The 15,628-nt window shown below is 42.0% G+C and overlaps 1 protein-coding gene across 1 annotated transcript in view; it reads right to left on the bottom strand.

Moving 5' to 3' along the window:
* Window positions 1-224: 224 nt before the first annotated feature.
* Window positions 225-15,628, bottom strand: part of MPPED1 (metallophosphoesterase domain containing 1) — a 106,894-nt gene continuing 91,490 nt past the window's right edge. Inside the window, exons 5-6 of the mRNA XM_082253283.1 lie at window positions 6,084-6,197; window positions 225-1,813 (exon numbers count right to left, since the gene is read on the bottom strand). Coding sequence (XP_082109409.1) covers window positions 1,695-1,813; window positions 6,084-6,197 — 233 coding nt within the window. The 3' untranslated portion in view covers window positions 225-1,694. The remainder of the gene's footprint in view (window positions 1,814-6,083; window positions 6,198-15,628) is intronic.

Genomic DNA, 15,628 nt, shown 5'->3' on the forward strand with positions numbered 1-15,628 from the left:
ATGGAATACATCCCAGCACACACTGCGAATTGCCGAATGACGTCATCGCCGATCGGACCCGGAAGTGAGGAGAGGAGGAATAAACAAGAAAATAAGGTATTTACTAGCAAAAAAAAAAAAAGTTTCCATTGGTAAAAGTCGTTTTAAAGGGGATTACATACATCTAAAGTTACGAAAATGGGTGGAACTCCACTTTAAGAAAACTTGCAAAAAAAAAAACACAATGTTGTGTTGAAATGATTTATTTATATACAAGAAGATAAAGGAAAAAAAAAACACAGCATAAATAAAAGGAAATCCATCATGAGGAAAAAAATAGAGGCTACTGATCTCCACTTCTGAAAATGTTCTATAAACATTATACTGACCCTTGGCTTCATTTCTTGGGGCCACTGACCCAAAAGATGTATGCAGATAAGGTGATCTGACTTTCCTCTGACTCTCCTGATCTGCATAGTTGCTCCAGATCAGGTATACTCCAGGTCAAAGTAGAAATGACTAAAGCTAGAATGTCAGCAATGCATGAAGGCCAAGCAACTAACATTTTAGGAAGGTCAGCAATGGTAGCCTCCATAATTCTCTGTTGACAGATTAATAACAATGATAGAAAAGAGAAAAGCAAGTTTGGCATTCGGAGTCATACGACAGACAAATCAGCTTCACTACAAACATTAACTGTGCTTTGCAGAAGAGGCGCAGCTACATCGCTGCAAAATGGAGCAGCTACCATGCTGCAGGGCAAGAGGTACGTCGCAAAAATCAACTTAACAGAGCAAATGAAAGGTTTACTGGAGTCTTATCATGTTAGTTGTTCTTACTAGTCTGTATGAAGCTTCCCCTTCCAGTTGCTCAAGTTTTTGTCCATCAAGTTTTACAGTAAGTTCATAAAGTCCATTTTCCCCTTATGTAATTTTTTTATTCCAGTAACTGTTTTCAAATGTTAGCAACATTTTCACTCTTGGTGGAACACAAGATACAGTCTATTTGGATGTTACTTTAGTTTTGTCTCATTGCATCAGAATTATTTACTGGAGAACACTAAGAAAAGAAAATGTAATAAAATATGAAAAGACATTGTACTTGTACATCTTTTTGAATTGTGCTTATTTAAGTGTTATTCTTCTTTATCCTGAATGCACATCATCCACTGCACACAAGTTGAAATTTCAAATAAGGCTGGCAGGTCTGCATTGGCTGCTGAAACCTCTCTGGGTGTTTTTTAAGAAGACACAGAGATCAGGCACGTTTCAGGAGGTGGGGTTGTGACATGAAAATAACTGTAGGCTTAGAAGATGGTGTCGCTCCCTTTAGACAAAAGCAACTCAAAAGAAAGGTTTATCCTGATATGATCAAAGTGTGGTTGCAGCAAAAATAATAATAAAAAAAAAGAATTGTAAAGCAGTCATTATAATTGCTTAAAAAAAACAGTTTGGTGTTTGACCAGAGTGGCCATTTAAGGAATGGCTGGTGTACTCTCATTCGTCAGTATTGGCCTCGTCTTGGTGGTTCCCATGGTATAGGCTGGTCATATACTGTAGTTGTGCATAGCCTGCATGCCAAACTATCCAATAGAAGATGTCCACCTACAGTTTCCATAATCTGTTTACCAGACTCATTAAGGTGCAGGAAGTCAGTGATGGCCACTCTACATACATGGGAGCCAGCTGATGATTCCTATATATACGTTGTTGGAGTCACGTGTTTCTTGGATTTGGCAAATCAATTACTATAGGAGGATTAACCGGCTGATAATTCACAGTACATACTGAGGAATTGACATATGTAGTGGTCCCATCTGCCATTACTCCATAGCCTGCAAGAGATGAAACGCAATATGGAGTTTAAAGGAATATCAAACAATTCTTAATAAATAGTAAACAGTGCTTTGATTTCCTTGTGGTAAACACAGAAAAAAATCAACAACTGCAATTTGTGTTTATTGCTTTAATTAGCATGTATAGAATACTTTGGAATAACCATTGGCTTTACATATACCAAACTCCAGGCACAAAGCAGAATACATAGATGAAATACATACATGAAAACAGTTTTACCTGCTAAAGGAGTTGTATTTTTTATCCATCCAGCCCTAAGATTTACACAGCTCTGCCCCACAGCACAGCCTTGTTAAGCAGGAAAGGGAACCTGATCTTTCTCTGCTCCAGTTTCACTTTCCCTTACAAGTCCCCTCTCCAATCTCACTCTGTTAAAGGAGAGGGTTTCTATCAGCAGGCTCCTTACTAGTGATCGACCGATATTTATTTTTAGTTGCCGATACCGATATTTTGTCCAATGCATATCGGTATTGGCCAATATTAGCCAATATTTTTGTACATTTAAAAAAAAATGTTTTATTTTTTGACAGGTACTTTTATGGAGGGATCTGGGGGTCTAAAAGACCTCAAACCCCTCCTCTGCACTTAAAAGCATTCAAAACGCCAAGTTTGGCTGTTTTGAATGCTGTCATTTTCTTTAATCTGGCGCCAGTACCCGGAAGTGATGTCACTCATGATATCACTTCCGGGTTTTTGAATGGAGACCCGATCAAAGCCGAAAGCAGCTTTGATCGGGTCTTCGGCGGCTGTGCAGGCTGGTTGCGAAAGGTGGCAGGAGGGGGGGGGGGGCTTCTCAGCCACATGGGTTGTCATTACAAGACAACTGCCCGTTGGCTATGGACGCTGGTACCGAGCGATGCCTCTATCTGCAGGCATTATTCCGGTACAAGCACTTTCCCGAAATATCGGCACTATTGGTCACCTTGGTATCCGATTCCGATATATAGGGGAAAGTGCATATCGGCCCTCGATATATCGGCTTTGCTGATAATCGGTCTATCCGTACTCCTTACACTGTAATACACCTGATTGGCTCCTTGTGTTGCTTCCCCTTTACATACTGTTGTGTAAAAGCCATGTAAAGAACACATTTTATTTCTTACCATCGTATCTCAGTTGTAAAAATAAAATAAAGGACCAGGACCCTCCCTATGTTTTACCTCTTGGTGTTTATGGACCAATTTCTTAGAATGAGCAGGGAAGCCAGCACAGTCTGTTCCATGCTTTGCATTCTCTTCTACACTTTTTATTTCAACATCAGCCTAATTACATCATAGGTGAGTAGAGTCAAAGTTTGTAATGCCCATTACTACTTCTAATCATTGACTGACAAATCTGTAGGATAGGCTGGAGAAGTGATGGCCAATACTTTGATTATTCATAAACTACCAAATCTCTAAGGGCTCTTTCACACGGGCGTTCCTTTTTTTTTGCCCGATCAGGTCCTTTTTTTTTTTTGTAACGGACACGGATGACACTTGTGTCATCCGGTCCGTATGTCCGTTTTTCATCCCATCCGTTTGCGGATGAAAAACTGACATAATGCATGTCTATGTAAATACGGATGTCTGCGGATCACACCACTGACATCCGTTTTTGCTTCCGTTCCGTTTTTTGAAAGGAAGAAAAAATAGGGTTCTCCTCCGTTCAAAAAACTGAACTGAACTGAACTGAACTGACAAAAAACGGATGTCAGAGGATGATCATCCGATGACATCCGTATTTAGATAGAGATACATTATGTCCGTTTTTCATCCGCAAACGGATGGGATGAAAAACGGACATACGGAACGCCCCTGTGAAAGAGCCCTAACAATAGCAACTTTCCCAAACCTTTCCATGTGATTAGTCAATACAAGGGCTGCTGGGGCCCGCAGTCTTAGGACCTGCACTTGTAAAAACCTCCAGGTTAATATTATTTTATATTAGAAGCCATCATGCAACCCAGACTTTGAAAAAAATAAATTATGCTATATACAGTAGGTATACGTAGTAGATTTTGTACATACATCTTTTCTTACACTATCGTTTTTTTAAAGAATCTAGGTTTTGACTTTAATGTAGAACTATGGCCTTCTATTAAAATAAAATGCGTGCTGCAAAGCCTAATTGCTAGGAAATTTTGCTTAGTTCCCCTGCAGGGTCTCAAAAATATCTGATGATCCTGTCACCACCTAAAGCAGCTCCCTGTAATTGTGTGACACATACGCTGTACAGCTCCTGATTTCAGAGCATAGTTGTCATTCTCATGCCTGCTTGCATTACAGTGGTATGAGAAGACGTTGCAGGAGGCATGGCTATCGGCATTGTTACTGCTCTTTCACAAGCCTGTAGCTTGTCAGTCAGCACTTGGCCACACTTAGTTCCGCCTACTGCTTTCTGGATTGATAGAATTGCCTCTGTTGCTGAAACCCTCCCACTGTGATCTGCAGTGTCTGGCCAATAAATAGCATAGATCTTCAGTGTCTGGGAGAGGAGGAGTGTGTAAAACATAAATAAAGGAGGATTTTGGCTAACTAATTAAGTAAAATATGTTTTCCTTTAATTTATGAAACCCTTTCATGGCATAGTAACTGGTTGTGGAACGTGTTACTGTCACAAATGAGCCTTTAGTTGTACTGTAAGATTGAATAAAAACACCGGTCCATCCAGTTCAACCTGAGTGTGTGCATCACTACCACTTTCCATATTCCTGTACATTGTGCTTGCTAGGAAACACATCTAAAATTTTTTTGAATCTATCCAAACTCCTCACTGACAACACCAACTGTGGAAGTGAGTTCCACATCCTTACTGCTCTAACAGTAAAGAACCCCTTATACAGTTTACAATTGAACCGCTTCTCTCCCAGCTTCATTGTCTGACCACATTCCTTCTTTAGAGAACTAAACGTAAACAGTTTTCCCCCAATCCTGTAGAAAGTGCACATCCATTCTAAATGGGTATTTGGAATTTTTAAGGTACAAGGTCTTGCATGCACTCAGCACTTGAGACAATCGGGGTGTCAATAATATGTAGGCATTTGGATGACATTTGGGAGTCTGTCCTTAGGAGGCTGTGTTTCCCCACAGAGTCCCATTGCCTTTGGGACTGACCTTGGCGTGTGCTCTTGGTGCCCTTCCCCTTTCCTTATCTGCCAAGGATAAAGTGACTTCTGAGTGACTCCTATGGATTATTCACTTCGGTATATATCAGAACACCCATTCCTGAAGAAGCATATCTGGGTGGCCGAATCTACGGCCTTTCCCTGAGCAGACAAATTTAATGAATGGTTACATCTTATACTGTGGATGAGTCAGCTTTTCAAGGGGTTCTGTTCACTTCATTTTTTTATACCATGACCAACCTAATGTTGGGTTAAGTCAAGCACAATAAACTTTGAATTTTTTAAAATAAATTCTGTTGTTTGTTGAAATTTTCTGAGAGACAATTCACCTTATAAATCCCAGATACTCTTTTGCTGTCTTTAGGGATGGATGGGCGCTTTCAATAGGGACAGGATATGGTGAGTGATGGCTCCAAGTGAATCCTTGTGCTCACTGCTCATGTGCTTTCTTAGGCTTCTCTTCTACAGGGAGAATAAGTTCATGTTTGTAGTTGTTCCTCATAAGTGAGGTCCTACAGCCCTCTTACTAACATTGTTGCACTAGACTCTTTCCACTTCAAGGACGTCCTTCCTCAGCATTGGTAACCAAAACTGGACCGCATGGCCAAGATGTGGCTGAACTAGGGTTTTGTAACTTGTTTGCTTATGCCTCGTACACACGCATTGATAGTTGGCCGTGAATTTTCGGCCAACGTCCGATCGGCCGATTTTCGGCTTGTTAGTATGATGCTTTCGACAACCGACTGAGACTTTTCGGCCGAACAAAATCTGGTGTGCATTCTATAAAATTTTTGTTGGCCGTCAACAGAACGGCCGATTTTCCGTCAGTCAGTACAGATTTCGGCAGACAAAAATCAGATGAGCAAGACTGGGCATGCTCAGAGAAGAAAATACACACGGAAAGTAAACCAGCACATGACATCACTTCTGAAGTTGGTTGTTGTTGGCCGAGAAAATTTGTGTACAGTCTAGAGCACATTTCAACCAACACAACAACACTGGACAAAAGACGACCGATCGGTCGGCTGATAATCGTTGCGTGTGTACGAGGCTTTATTCTGTGAAAGAAGCAAATATGAAACAAGCAGAAAAAACTTGCAAACCAGGTTACGAAAAATCAGAAATAAATGTCACAGACTAACCTTCATGGATGTGACCAAACACGTGCAGTCTTGGCTGTACTCTTCTCTGAACTGTGTTTAGCAGCTCCACACAGCCCACCCGTTGTAATTTTTTGGGTACCCAGTCTAAAAATCCTGAAAAGAGAAGAAAGTCTAGAATAATATTTTCAAAAGCATCATACATAGCTGGGATGGAAATATTTCAGGCCACCCTACAGATTACAAATTGGGATATCACTGCACCAAGAAGCACAGGGTTCCTAATGCCAACCTGTAAAGTTCTCAGTTCATGAGAAATTCCTAAGCTTATAACTGGGCCAGCCTTGTTTCTGTTTTGTCACCTGATCAAATATACACTTATTTCCCTGAGCGCAAGTGGCATCCTTGCTGCTGTTCACAGGCACTTTTAACAGACCATATAGTATTTAATATATCCAGGCATATCAAAAAGGTTTGCAAATATGACATTTCACATATTTTCCCTTTCTCCTGCTGCCCCCAGAGAACTGTGCCAGGATCCTCAATTGATCTACCAGTTTGGATTTCTTATTTTAGCCTGATAAAGCAGTCTTCAGGTATCTTCAAACACAGAAGTAGTTCTATCAAAGACAACATCCTTGGCACCTGTCTAGATGTACACATTCACAGCCACCAATCTCCTGCAGGGACAGGTGAGGAGAAGTGACCCTTCTTCAGAACTCTAACCTGTCTGCTTCCCGCACCCCTTCCCTCTCCCTTCAGGTTTACTTGTGTTTAACTGTAGAGCTGCCAGCCAATGCTGTTTACTATAGATTTTCAGGACCATTATGAAGAACTGCGGGCACCTTTGAATCAACCAACCAGCTGGGAGTAATAGTTAACTTTTATTTAGGTGTACTAAATCTGTGAGAAATATTTCTGCACAAAACATTAAAACAACATAAGCCAATTAGCACCTCACTGGGTGAAGGTGCATGAAAACCCACTTATATGCAATACAAATTAGCTTAGTGTTTATCATTTCGTAATAAGAAAAGCTTGCTCGTTAGCTATTGATAACAGAAACTAGGCCTTCTACAATGTCACATGGATATGTTGTCACTAGTGGACACCCTTTGTCCTGATGAGAAGATGAGAGCTTTGATTAACATGAAAAGGTACCTTCCCATAGAATAGCAATGCTCAACTTTCAGTGTGCCCTACTGCACTGCAAAACTACAAGAGATATTATGACCTGTTGTTATGAGCCACAGGAGCTGTCTTTACTTCAAGTTCAATTACTAAATAGATAGAGTCTGTCCGTCTGTCTGTCTGTCTGACTATCTTTCACATAGCTCCCAACTGTTCCTCATTTGAAGGGACTGTCCCCCTTTTGAGACCAAATCCCTCTGTCCCTCATGCAGCCTCAGTTGTCCTTTTTTTGGTCTGATGTGTACGTCTCTTTAAAAAATGTACCATTTTACTACCAAAAGTGTTATGCTGCACACAACTTTTTATCCAGCCTCTATTAATTCAGTAGTTATTCTGAAAAGCCAATAAAAAAATTGTGTTCCAAAAGAGCATTTGCGTGGTTTAGCCAATCATTTTCTGTATATTAGATATATGTGATCTGTGTAACCAAGGGCCATGGCAGGGACGTATCCTTTGCCTACATACTGTGTGCTAAAAGGTGTCCCTTTTTACTGTTTTAGAAAGTTGGGAGGTATGCATTCATATAGGATACAGCTAGAAGAGTCAGTGGAAGGGTGTCAGTAAAGGGGGTGCAAGAGAGTATCCTGAAGAGAATGCAGATCACCAAGTCTATTGCTGGAGAGAGAGAGAGCAAGGAGACCTAATCCTTTCCATACATGTGCTTGTATGGTTTGTTTAAAGCGGAGTTCCGGGCACAAAAACGATTTTTTTTGTGCCCCTCCGCTAGGTAGAGCTCACCTGAAAAGGAATTGGATAGTTATTTTTATTTTTTTTGTTTACTCACCTTTTTATTGAAGATCGTAAATACTCACCTCTGACTGCTTCCTCCCTCGGAGCCGCGGCTCACCCCGTCACTTCCTGCCTCGCGATGATTCCTGGGAGCTAAACGTCATAGCTCCCAGGAATCAATGCGACGGCACCGGCCCCGCTCGTCATTTCCGGGCACCGGAAGTGACGAGAGGGGCCGGTGCAGTGCATTCTGGGACACGAAGACGCGGAAGAAGACAGAGAAAAGGACCGCGCCGGCTTCAGCTGCCCACAACAGAGATGGAAACGCTGTGGAAGAAATTTTCTAAGTAAGTATTTCTTCTAAAAGGTAAGTGCGAACCGGGACAGATCAGAGGCTAGCCATTGTGGAATGTGCTAGTCCTGACTGTCCCGGGGGTATATTCAGCAAAAAATCATTTCTGTGCCCGGAACTCCGCTTTAAGCAGTGTGACTGCTTTCACAAGCAACCTGGTGAGGCCAAGTGAGAGTCGTCCTTATCCAATATACATAGTTTCAGTTGGAGTATCTCACTATTCCCTTCTCCCATCCAAGTTCCACAATAAATACTAAAAACCAAAACCCCTGGACTGTGTATTGAGCAACGAGCCATTGGGAGTAAGGATGGATGTGTGAACTGTACCCTAAGTGACTGTGTGCTGGTAATCAGAGGAGGTCCAACAAATCATCATACAGCAAGCCCTACGGGGACAGTGCTACATAGGGTAAGTGCAGCTTTACATTACATTATTATTTTATTTTTGTTACTGTTAGTACATGTTACAAGCTGAAGCTACCCACATTAACACTATTATTGCCATTGTGCAGGTCTCCTAATTGTTGTCTATCTGTCTAGGAAGATAGGTAGACTTCTACTGTTTCAATGATTCTTTCTTCCACCCAGATAGTATCACCAGACATGTTACTATTAGTCAATTTCTTTTTAAGTCTTTCATCCTCCCATTTTTCCAGTTTTTGTCTTATACTCGCTTAGTCTTCAGTGCAGGAACATTACAGAATGGTTGCACTTTGGCTTTATTTGGAGGTGTGGTTGGGGGTAGCAAAAATGCATGGTTAAAGGGATTGTAAAGGCAGAAGGTTTTTATCTTAATGCATTCTATGCATTAAAAAAAAAAACCTTTTATGTGCAGCAGCCCTCATCAGCCCCCTTAATACTTACCTAAACCCATCTATATCCAGCGATGTTGCAGGAGTGTCTCAGCTGCCCGGGACTCCCCTCCTCATTGGCTGAGACAGCAGAGCAGCAAGATTGGCTCCTGCTGCTGTCAAAGTCAGTCAGCCAATCAGAAAAGAGAGGGGACGGGGATGGGTCATGGCTCTGTGTCTGAATGGACACAGGGAGCTGTCACTTGGCTTGGGTGCCCCCACAGCACAGGGCACTCAACAGGATAGAGGGACCAGGAGCACTGAAGAGGGACCGGAAAAAAAGAAGGATCCGGGCTGCTCTGTGCAAAACCAACTGCACAGAGGAGGTAAGTATAACATGTTTGTTATTTGAAAAAAAAATGAGACTTCACAATCACTTTATGCCTTGTTTTTGCTGGTCTACAATGCCTCCCTTAAGCTGCAATAAGAAGTGGACAGGGTTGTTCACATGCCACTAATGTAATGCTTTGTGCCCATGGTAAAATTGAATCGACATGTAGCAATCCGAATGCTACACATTCGAGTAAATGGGGAAGCACCGCAAATGCCCAACAAGCACCAACTGCGCGAGGAAAGGGAGATTTAGACGCATTTTTTTATCATTCATTTTCAGATACGGAAAATAAAGATTCCAGACTAGACCTGCATTAAAAAAGGCTTTCGTCTGTAAATGGACAGTTTTCCAAATGAGTGGCTGAGCTGTACAGAACAAATTGTATTTCATGCTGCCTGAGATAAAATTCTATACTAGACTACCCAGCTGAGCCATTCACTGTTCAAAGTTCTGAGAAGTGTTATGATGGATGTCTGCCGGGGTTTTAATGTGTTCTTGTCATAATAGATGGATATTTTATGATTAATTAGCACATCACAATTTGCTCATTTACAGGTGCTGGTTGGAGATATGCCTTCCTTTAAAGGGGTCGTGTATCAAAAAGTGAAAGCGCTCTAAGTAGATTGTTAAGGATCACCTTTAAAGTTAGTGATGAATGTTTCAGTTAATGCTGATCCTTTGTACACCAGTCACACAGCTCCCCAGACATGTCAATCACTGGCCTTACAAGCTGCTAGGTTTTCTGTCCATAGTGCTACACTATAACCCATTCTTCGGGAGAGATAGGGGAAGCTGTAGAAGGAAATTTCAGTCTGTGATGAGAAGTCACATAGCTATTAAGGTCACAGCTGGATTGGGATCAGGTTACATGCACCATGTTCATTCTGGTTCATTTTCTATTAGAGTTTATATTAGCATGCTGCACTGTCTTTTTTTTTTTTGGGGGGGGGGGGGGTTTGTGTTTTAAAGCAGAAACAAAGTATCTCTTTTTTAAAGCACACACTTTGTAAAAAAGATATTCCTAATATCTTGCAGAGTCTATTCCTGTATTATTTAGAGGTGATGATGCTAATGTCTGAGGTAAGCGCATTAATCATTTCATCACAGGAAGTTCTCCACAGGAACTACTTCCTGTGTGGGTGTACAGAAATAACAAACATGAATGTAGGTGTACAATATATATGTATACAACATACACAGAGAAAATGGCTCGTATTACTTGACAGGACCCAGGGAGCAAAAAAAAAAAAACAATGTGAGCCATTTTAACCTTTTTTGTTATATAATTATATATTGTATAACTGTTTGGATGTTGTCTTACATTGATGTGTGTTATTTCTGTACAGTCATATCTTATGTGAAAAATATTGGGGTGAATCCTGAGGAAGCAGAAATATTGTGAAACACGTCACTCCTCTATGCCAGTCTTGAAATTGTACGTATGAGTATACCACAGTTGTAATGTTATGGCATTTGATGTATCTCTGATGCATGTTTTTATTAGACCGCATTCACATTGATCCGACTTGTCAGGCGACTTGTCAGCCTGACAAGTCGCGGTCCGTCACGCTCCCATTGTGTAGTACAGGAGCCGTTCTAATAAGAGCGACACAAGTCGTTCCGACTTAGAAAAAGGGTCCTGTATTACTTCGGGGCGACCTGGAGGCAACTTGCATAGACATTCATTTTATGAAGTCAGTGCAAGTCGCGCCGAAGTCGCGCTGCACGCAACTTCACAGGTCGCCCCCTAAGTTGGAGCGACCTAGTGTGAACCGAGCCAGAGTTTAACAATGTTACATAGTTACATAGTAGTCGAGGTTGAATAAAGACAACAGTCCATCCAGTTCAACCTGTGCAGGTGTGTGTGTGTCAGTGATGTGATCATTTCCCATAACCCTGAATGTTGTGATCTGTGAGATGCACGTCTAAGAGTCTTTTAAAAGTAGCCATACTCCCCGCAGCTACCACCATTTGTGGAAGACAGTTCCACATTCTCACCGCCCTTACAGTGAAAAACCCCCTATGCAGCTTAAGGTGCAACCGCCTCTCCTCTAATCTAATTGTGTGGCCACATGTCCTCTTACACTCCTTAAGACTAAATAATGTTTTTCCCATGCTGCGATCACCATTGAGGTATTTATAAATTGCTATCATATCCCCTCTCAGGCATCTCCTCTCCAGGGAGAATAAATTAAGCGCTTGTAATCGCTCCTCGTAATTAAGGTCCTTCAATTCCCTAATTAGTTTAGTTGCCCTTCTTTGGACTCTTTCCAGTTCCAGCACATCCCTTCTGAGGATCGGTAACCAGAACTGGACAGAAAAGAAGTGGGTGGACCAGGGTTTTAAAAATTAGCAGGATTATAGCTTTATGTAATACAGTTCTCTATTTTTTTTATACTATTGTGTTGTATGGTCCCGTTTAGTTCCACACTTTATTCTCTCTATCCCCAAGTATTTGGGGCTCTGTAGAAAAGGTCTGCAAGTAATTAGTCCATGGGTCCACTTATTTTTTTCCTCAAGCACTGTGAATGTTTAATGGGTGTGTTCAATAAAGACACAAGAAATTAGAATTGTTTTGTGTTATCAGCTTAAACACATTGTATTTGTCTATTGTTGGGACTTAGATGAGGATCAGGTCACATTTTATGGCAGAAAACCAGTTAATTCCATGGGGTTTATATACATCTTCTTGCCACTGCAGGTTGTTCAAATGTCACATTTTCATAGAATAACTCTTCCTCTATAATAACTCTTCTTCTTTCTTATTGCTGGTAAATAATGGATTTCAAGCAGAAGCAACATGGTGTCATTCAGTTCTTGATGTAGACAGGTTGCAGGCTGTCTGATATTCACGGAAGGCTACAGAATGTTTACGGAGATGACACCATTGACAAGAATCACCAATGACAAGACATTGCTCTTGTCAATAGTTTCTTCTCCAAAATCTTTGATTATATACAAAAATCTGTTATTAACGGTGACATGGTGTGTAGGTGGCTGTGAGCAGGCCCTGGTGGCTCTAGGCTGCAGCCTACGTTGTCTATGCAGAAATAAGTCTTTGGTGACAAGTTTACTACTCTAGTATGGAGGAGAGGATGCCTAGCACCATAAAAAAGAAAGTCACTGTCTAAAGTTCGAGTAGCCTGGAACACTGCAGCATGACAGTAATAATTCTTGCTTCTTTATTCTACCAAAATTAGTACCCTACAAGGTCTGCTGTCACACTGCCACACAGCTCTTGTGGGTTTCTTCTCATTGAGCACTCCTATGCCTCTCTTTAATGACTACTTTCCTAACAGCTTCTTTAAATAACCTTTGCATCCCACCAAACTTGTTGACTCGACCCAAACAAGGATCTCTCCCATGCTGGAGAATGCCTGCTCTTAAAACTACAATTAGGGAAGACCCCTTACTCCTCCCTACACACAGCATATGTATTTCAGCTGTGCATTTAGGTCAAAGTTGCACTTTATTCCTGTGAGGAGAAAGGCCCTGCATTACAGTGACATGTGAAAGTACTAGAAGGTATAAATACAGCAAACACTGAAACCATGGAGGTTAACAATATGTTGATTAACCACTGGAAAGCTTGCCACTATTTCATCTGTGTCATATCCAGTGAGTACAACCATAATTGTTCTCTGCCTGTCATTGCCCCGAAGCTCTATTCTCATTGGTGTTCTAGCCACGCTTCCAAATTTAGCATCACTTTCAACGACAGCTGCCAAAATCTAAGCAGAGAGCAGCAGAACCCTTCCTAAATGCAACATCCACTTCCCTCTTGCAGAACTGTCTAGGCTTTAAATGTCTTGCAGGAATATAGTTATTGAAAGTGGACCTGAGCATAACAATTGAAGATTTACTATGTTAAAGGGAACATTTTAAAATATTAAGTGCCTGAGCTGCACCCTGAAAAATGTACCTTCTGTCTGGAAATCCTCTTACAAATAACAGTGCACTTTCTGGTATCTGAGAATGCCTAGGCACACCTGTGCCTACAGATCCACAGCTTTATATCTGCAGTGCAAGATCCAAGGCACTGCTGCTTCTAAATGCTAGTCTTAGCAGATTTGAGGTGAGATTTGGTGATGTGGTCCAAAGAATCACTTGCTATGAAACTGCTGCCAGAGGTGTTGCTATAGAAAGGTTGGTGATTTTTTTATAACACAGATAAATGTAAATGGTTAGATTTTAGTTACATGTGTTGAGTTTAGAAGATAAGGCTATGCAAATGAACCTGCTGGGCTAGTTTATGAGCTCAGCACAGGAAGTCAGACTACAGGTTATAATTTAGCAGGAAATAGGGTGAGGGGAAAAAAAGGCGATGAACAGGCCATTTGCTTAGACAAAGAAGAGTTGTTCTGACTGAAACACAAAGAAGACACAGTTGTTTTGGAGACAGACAAGGACAGAGTTGATCTGAGGACTTCAGTGGAAACAGATGTTTTGTGCTGAACTCTAAGAAGCAAGAAGAAGATACCATCACCTGAAAACCCAAGCTAATTAGTTGATTAGTATACTTATGCCTATATGAATTGTTTTTCCTGCAGTTGTATGTGCATTTTTTTCTGTTTAGGAAAAGCATTAATACACTACAGAGTTTTAATGGCTTTCTTGAGTTTACCACAAGAACTATAAAACATGCAAGCAAACCAATTGGGGGCTTGTCTGGGATTTGTGCAAAAGCTCAACTGAAGCAGATCTGTTCTCTGTAGTGTTTTCTGTTGCTTCTGCTAGGAAAAAATTATGCATACACTGTTTAGGAAGAGTAAGGCTGCAAAGGTTTTTGGTGCCCAGGAGGAGGTGTTCCCCCTTCCTACCTAAGCTAGAGACAGTAAGTGGATGTCTGTTGCAAGGGAGCCTGCTAGGTATGCTTTTCCTTTGAACAGAGCTTGGAGAGATGGAGTCTCTGCTTTTTCCTCAGATTTTAGTCTTAGAAGTTTTGGGTTCTGTAAGGGAGAGATGCGGGCAGTTGCTGTGTTTGGTTTGCACTACCTGCATGTTCTACATACTAAATCTGAAAAGAAGAAAAAGGCGGAGGTAGAAAAAGACTCGCTGAAAGAGAAGCTTTCCACCCAAAAGTGGAACTTCCGCTTTAAATAGTCCTAACCCCCTGACATGCCACATTTGGCATGTCATTTTTTTTGGGGGGGGGAGCAGGTACCTAGTTTTGACAGGTACCCGCTCCCACTTCCGCTCGGAGCGCCACGGCGGAAGTTCTCCTCTCTCCCTCCCTCCCTGCAATCTTCTGGGACATATCAGAGGTCACAGAAGATTGCCGGCCAATCACGACGCATAGCGCAACTCGCGCATGAGCAGTGCGTACCCGGCTGCGAAGCCACATACTGTCACAGCCGGGTGCCCACATCAGTGATGCCAGCGCTGCAGAGCAGAGAGGGAGAAGACGGTGCATCGCTGGACCGTGGGACAGGTGAGTGTGCGGTTAGGCTGGAACTCCGCTTTAACCACTTGCCAACCGCCCACATTATATTTACTGCGGCAGTCAGCCCCGTAGAGGCGAAGTGACGTAGTACTACGTCGCTAGCCTGAGAGCCTCTAGGGGGCGAGCGCGCGCCGCCGGAGGCTTGCTCCCGCCCCCGCTCGTTCCCTAACATGTCCGTGCGTGTGACCGGCGGACCCGATGTCCGCCGGTCACTCGCAATCTCCCGGTGGAGAGGGAGAAAGGCAGGCGGCTGTTGTAAACAAAGCTGCCTGTCATTCTCCCTGATGTAAGAACAGAGATCATACGATCCTGCTATGCAGGATCGTATGTCTCTGTGGTTACATTACTAGCCACGCCCCCCCACAGTTAGAAGCATGCCCCTAGGGACACACTTAACCCCTGCATCACCAATAAAGTTAACCCTTTCCCTGCCAGTGTCATTTTTACAGTAACAGTGCATATGTATAGCACTGATTACTGTAGTAATGTCACTGGTACCCCCAAAAGTGTCAAAAATGTCAGTCAAGGATCCGATCTGTCCGCCGCAATGTCACAGTCCCACAAAAAAAAAAAATCGCAGATCACCGCCATTACCTTAGTTAGTAAACGCAATAACTTTTCAAAATACGCTTAGGTGGAATGTGCTGTTATGGCTAATTTTTTGATGGTGATTTTTTATAGATTAGA

The sequence above is a fragment of the Pelophylax lessonae genome (genome assembly GCF_965119305.1).
Source record: "Pelophylax lessonae genome assembly, chromosome: 4".
NCBI classification, from domain to species: Eukaryota; Metazoa; Chordata; class Amphibia; order Anura; family Ranidae; genus Pelophylax; species Pelophylax lessonae.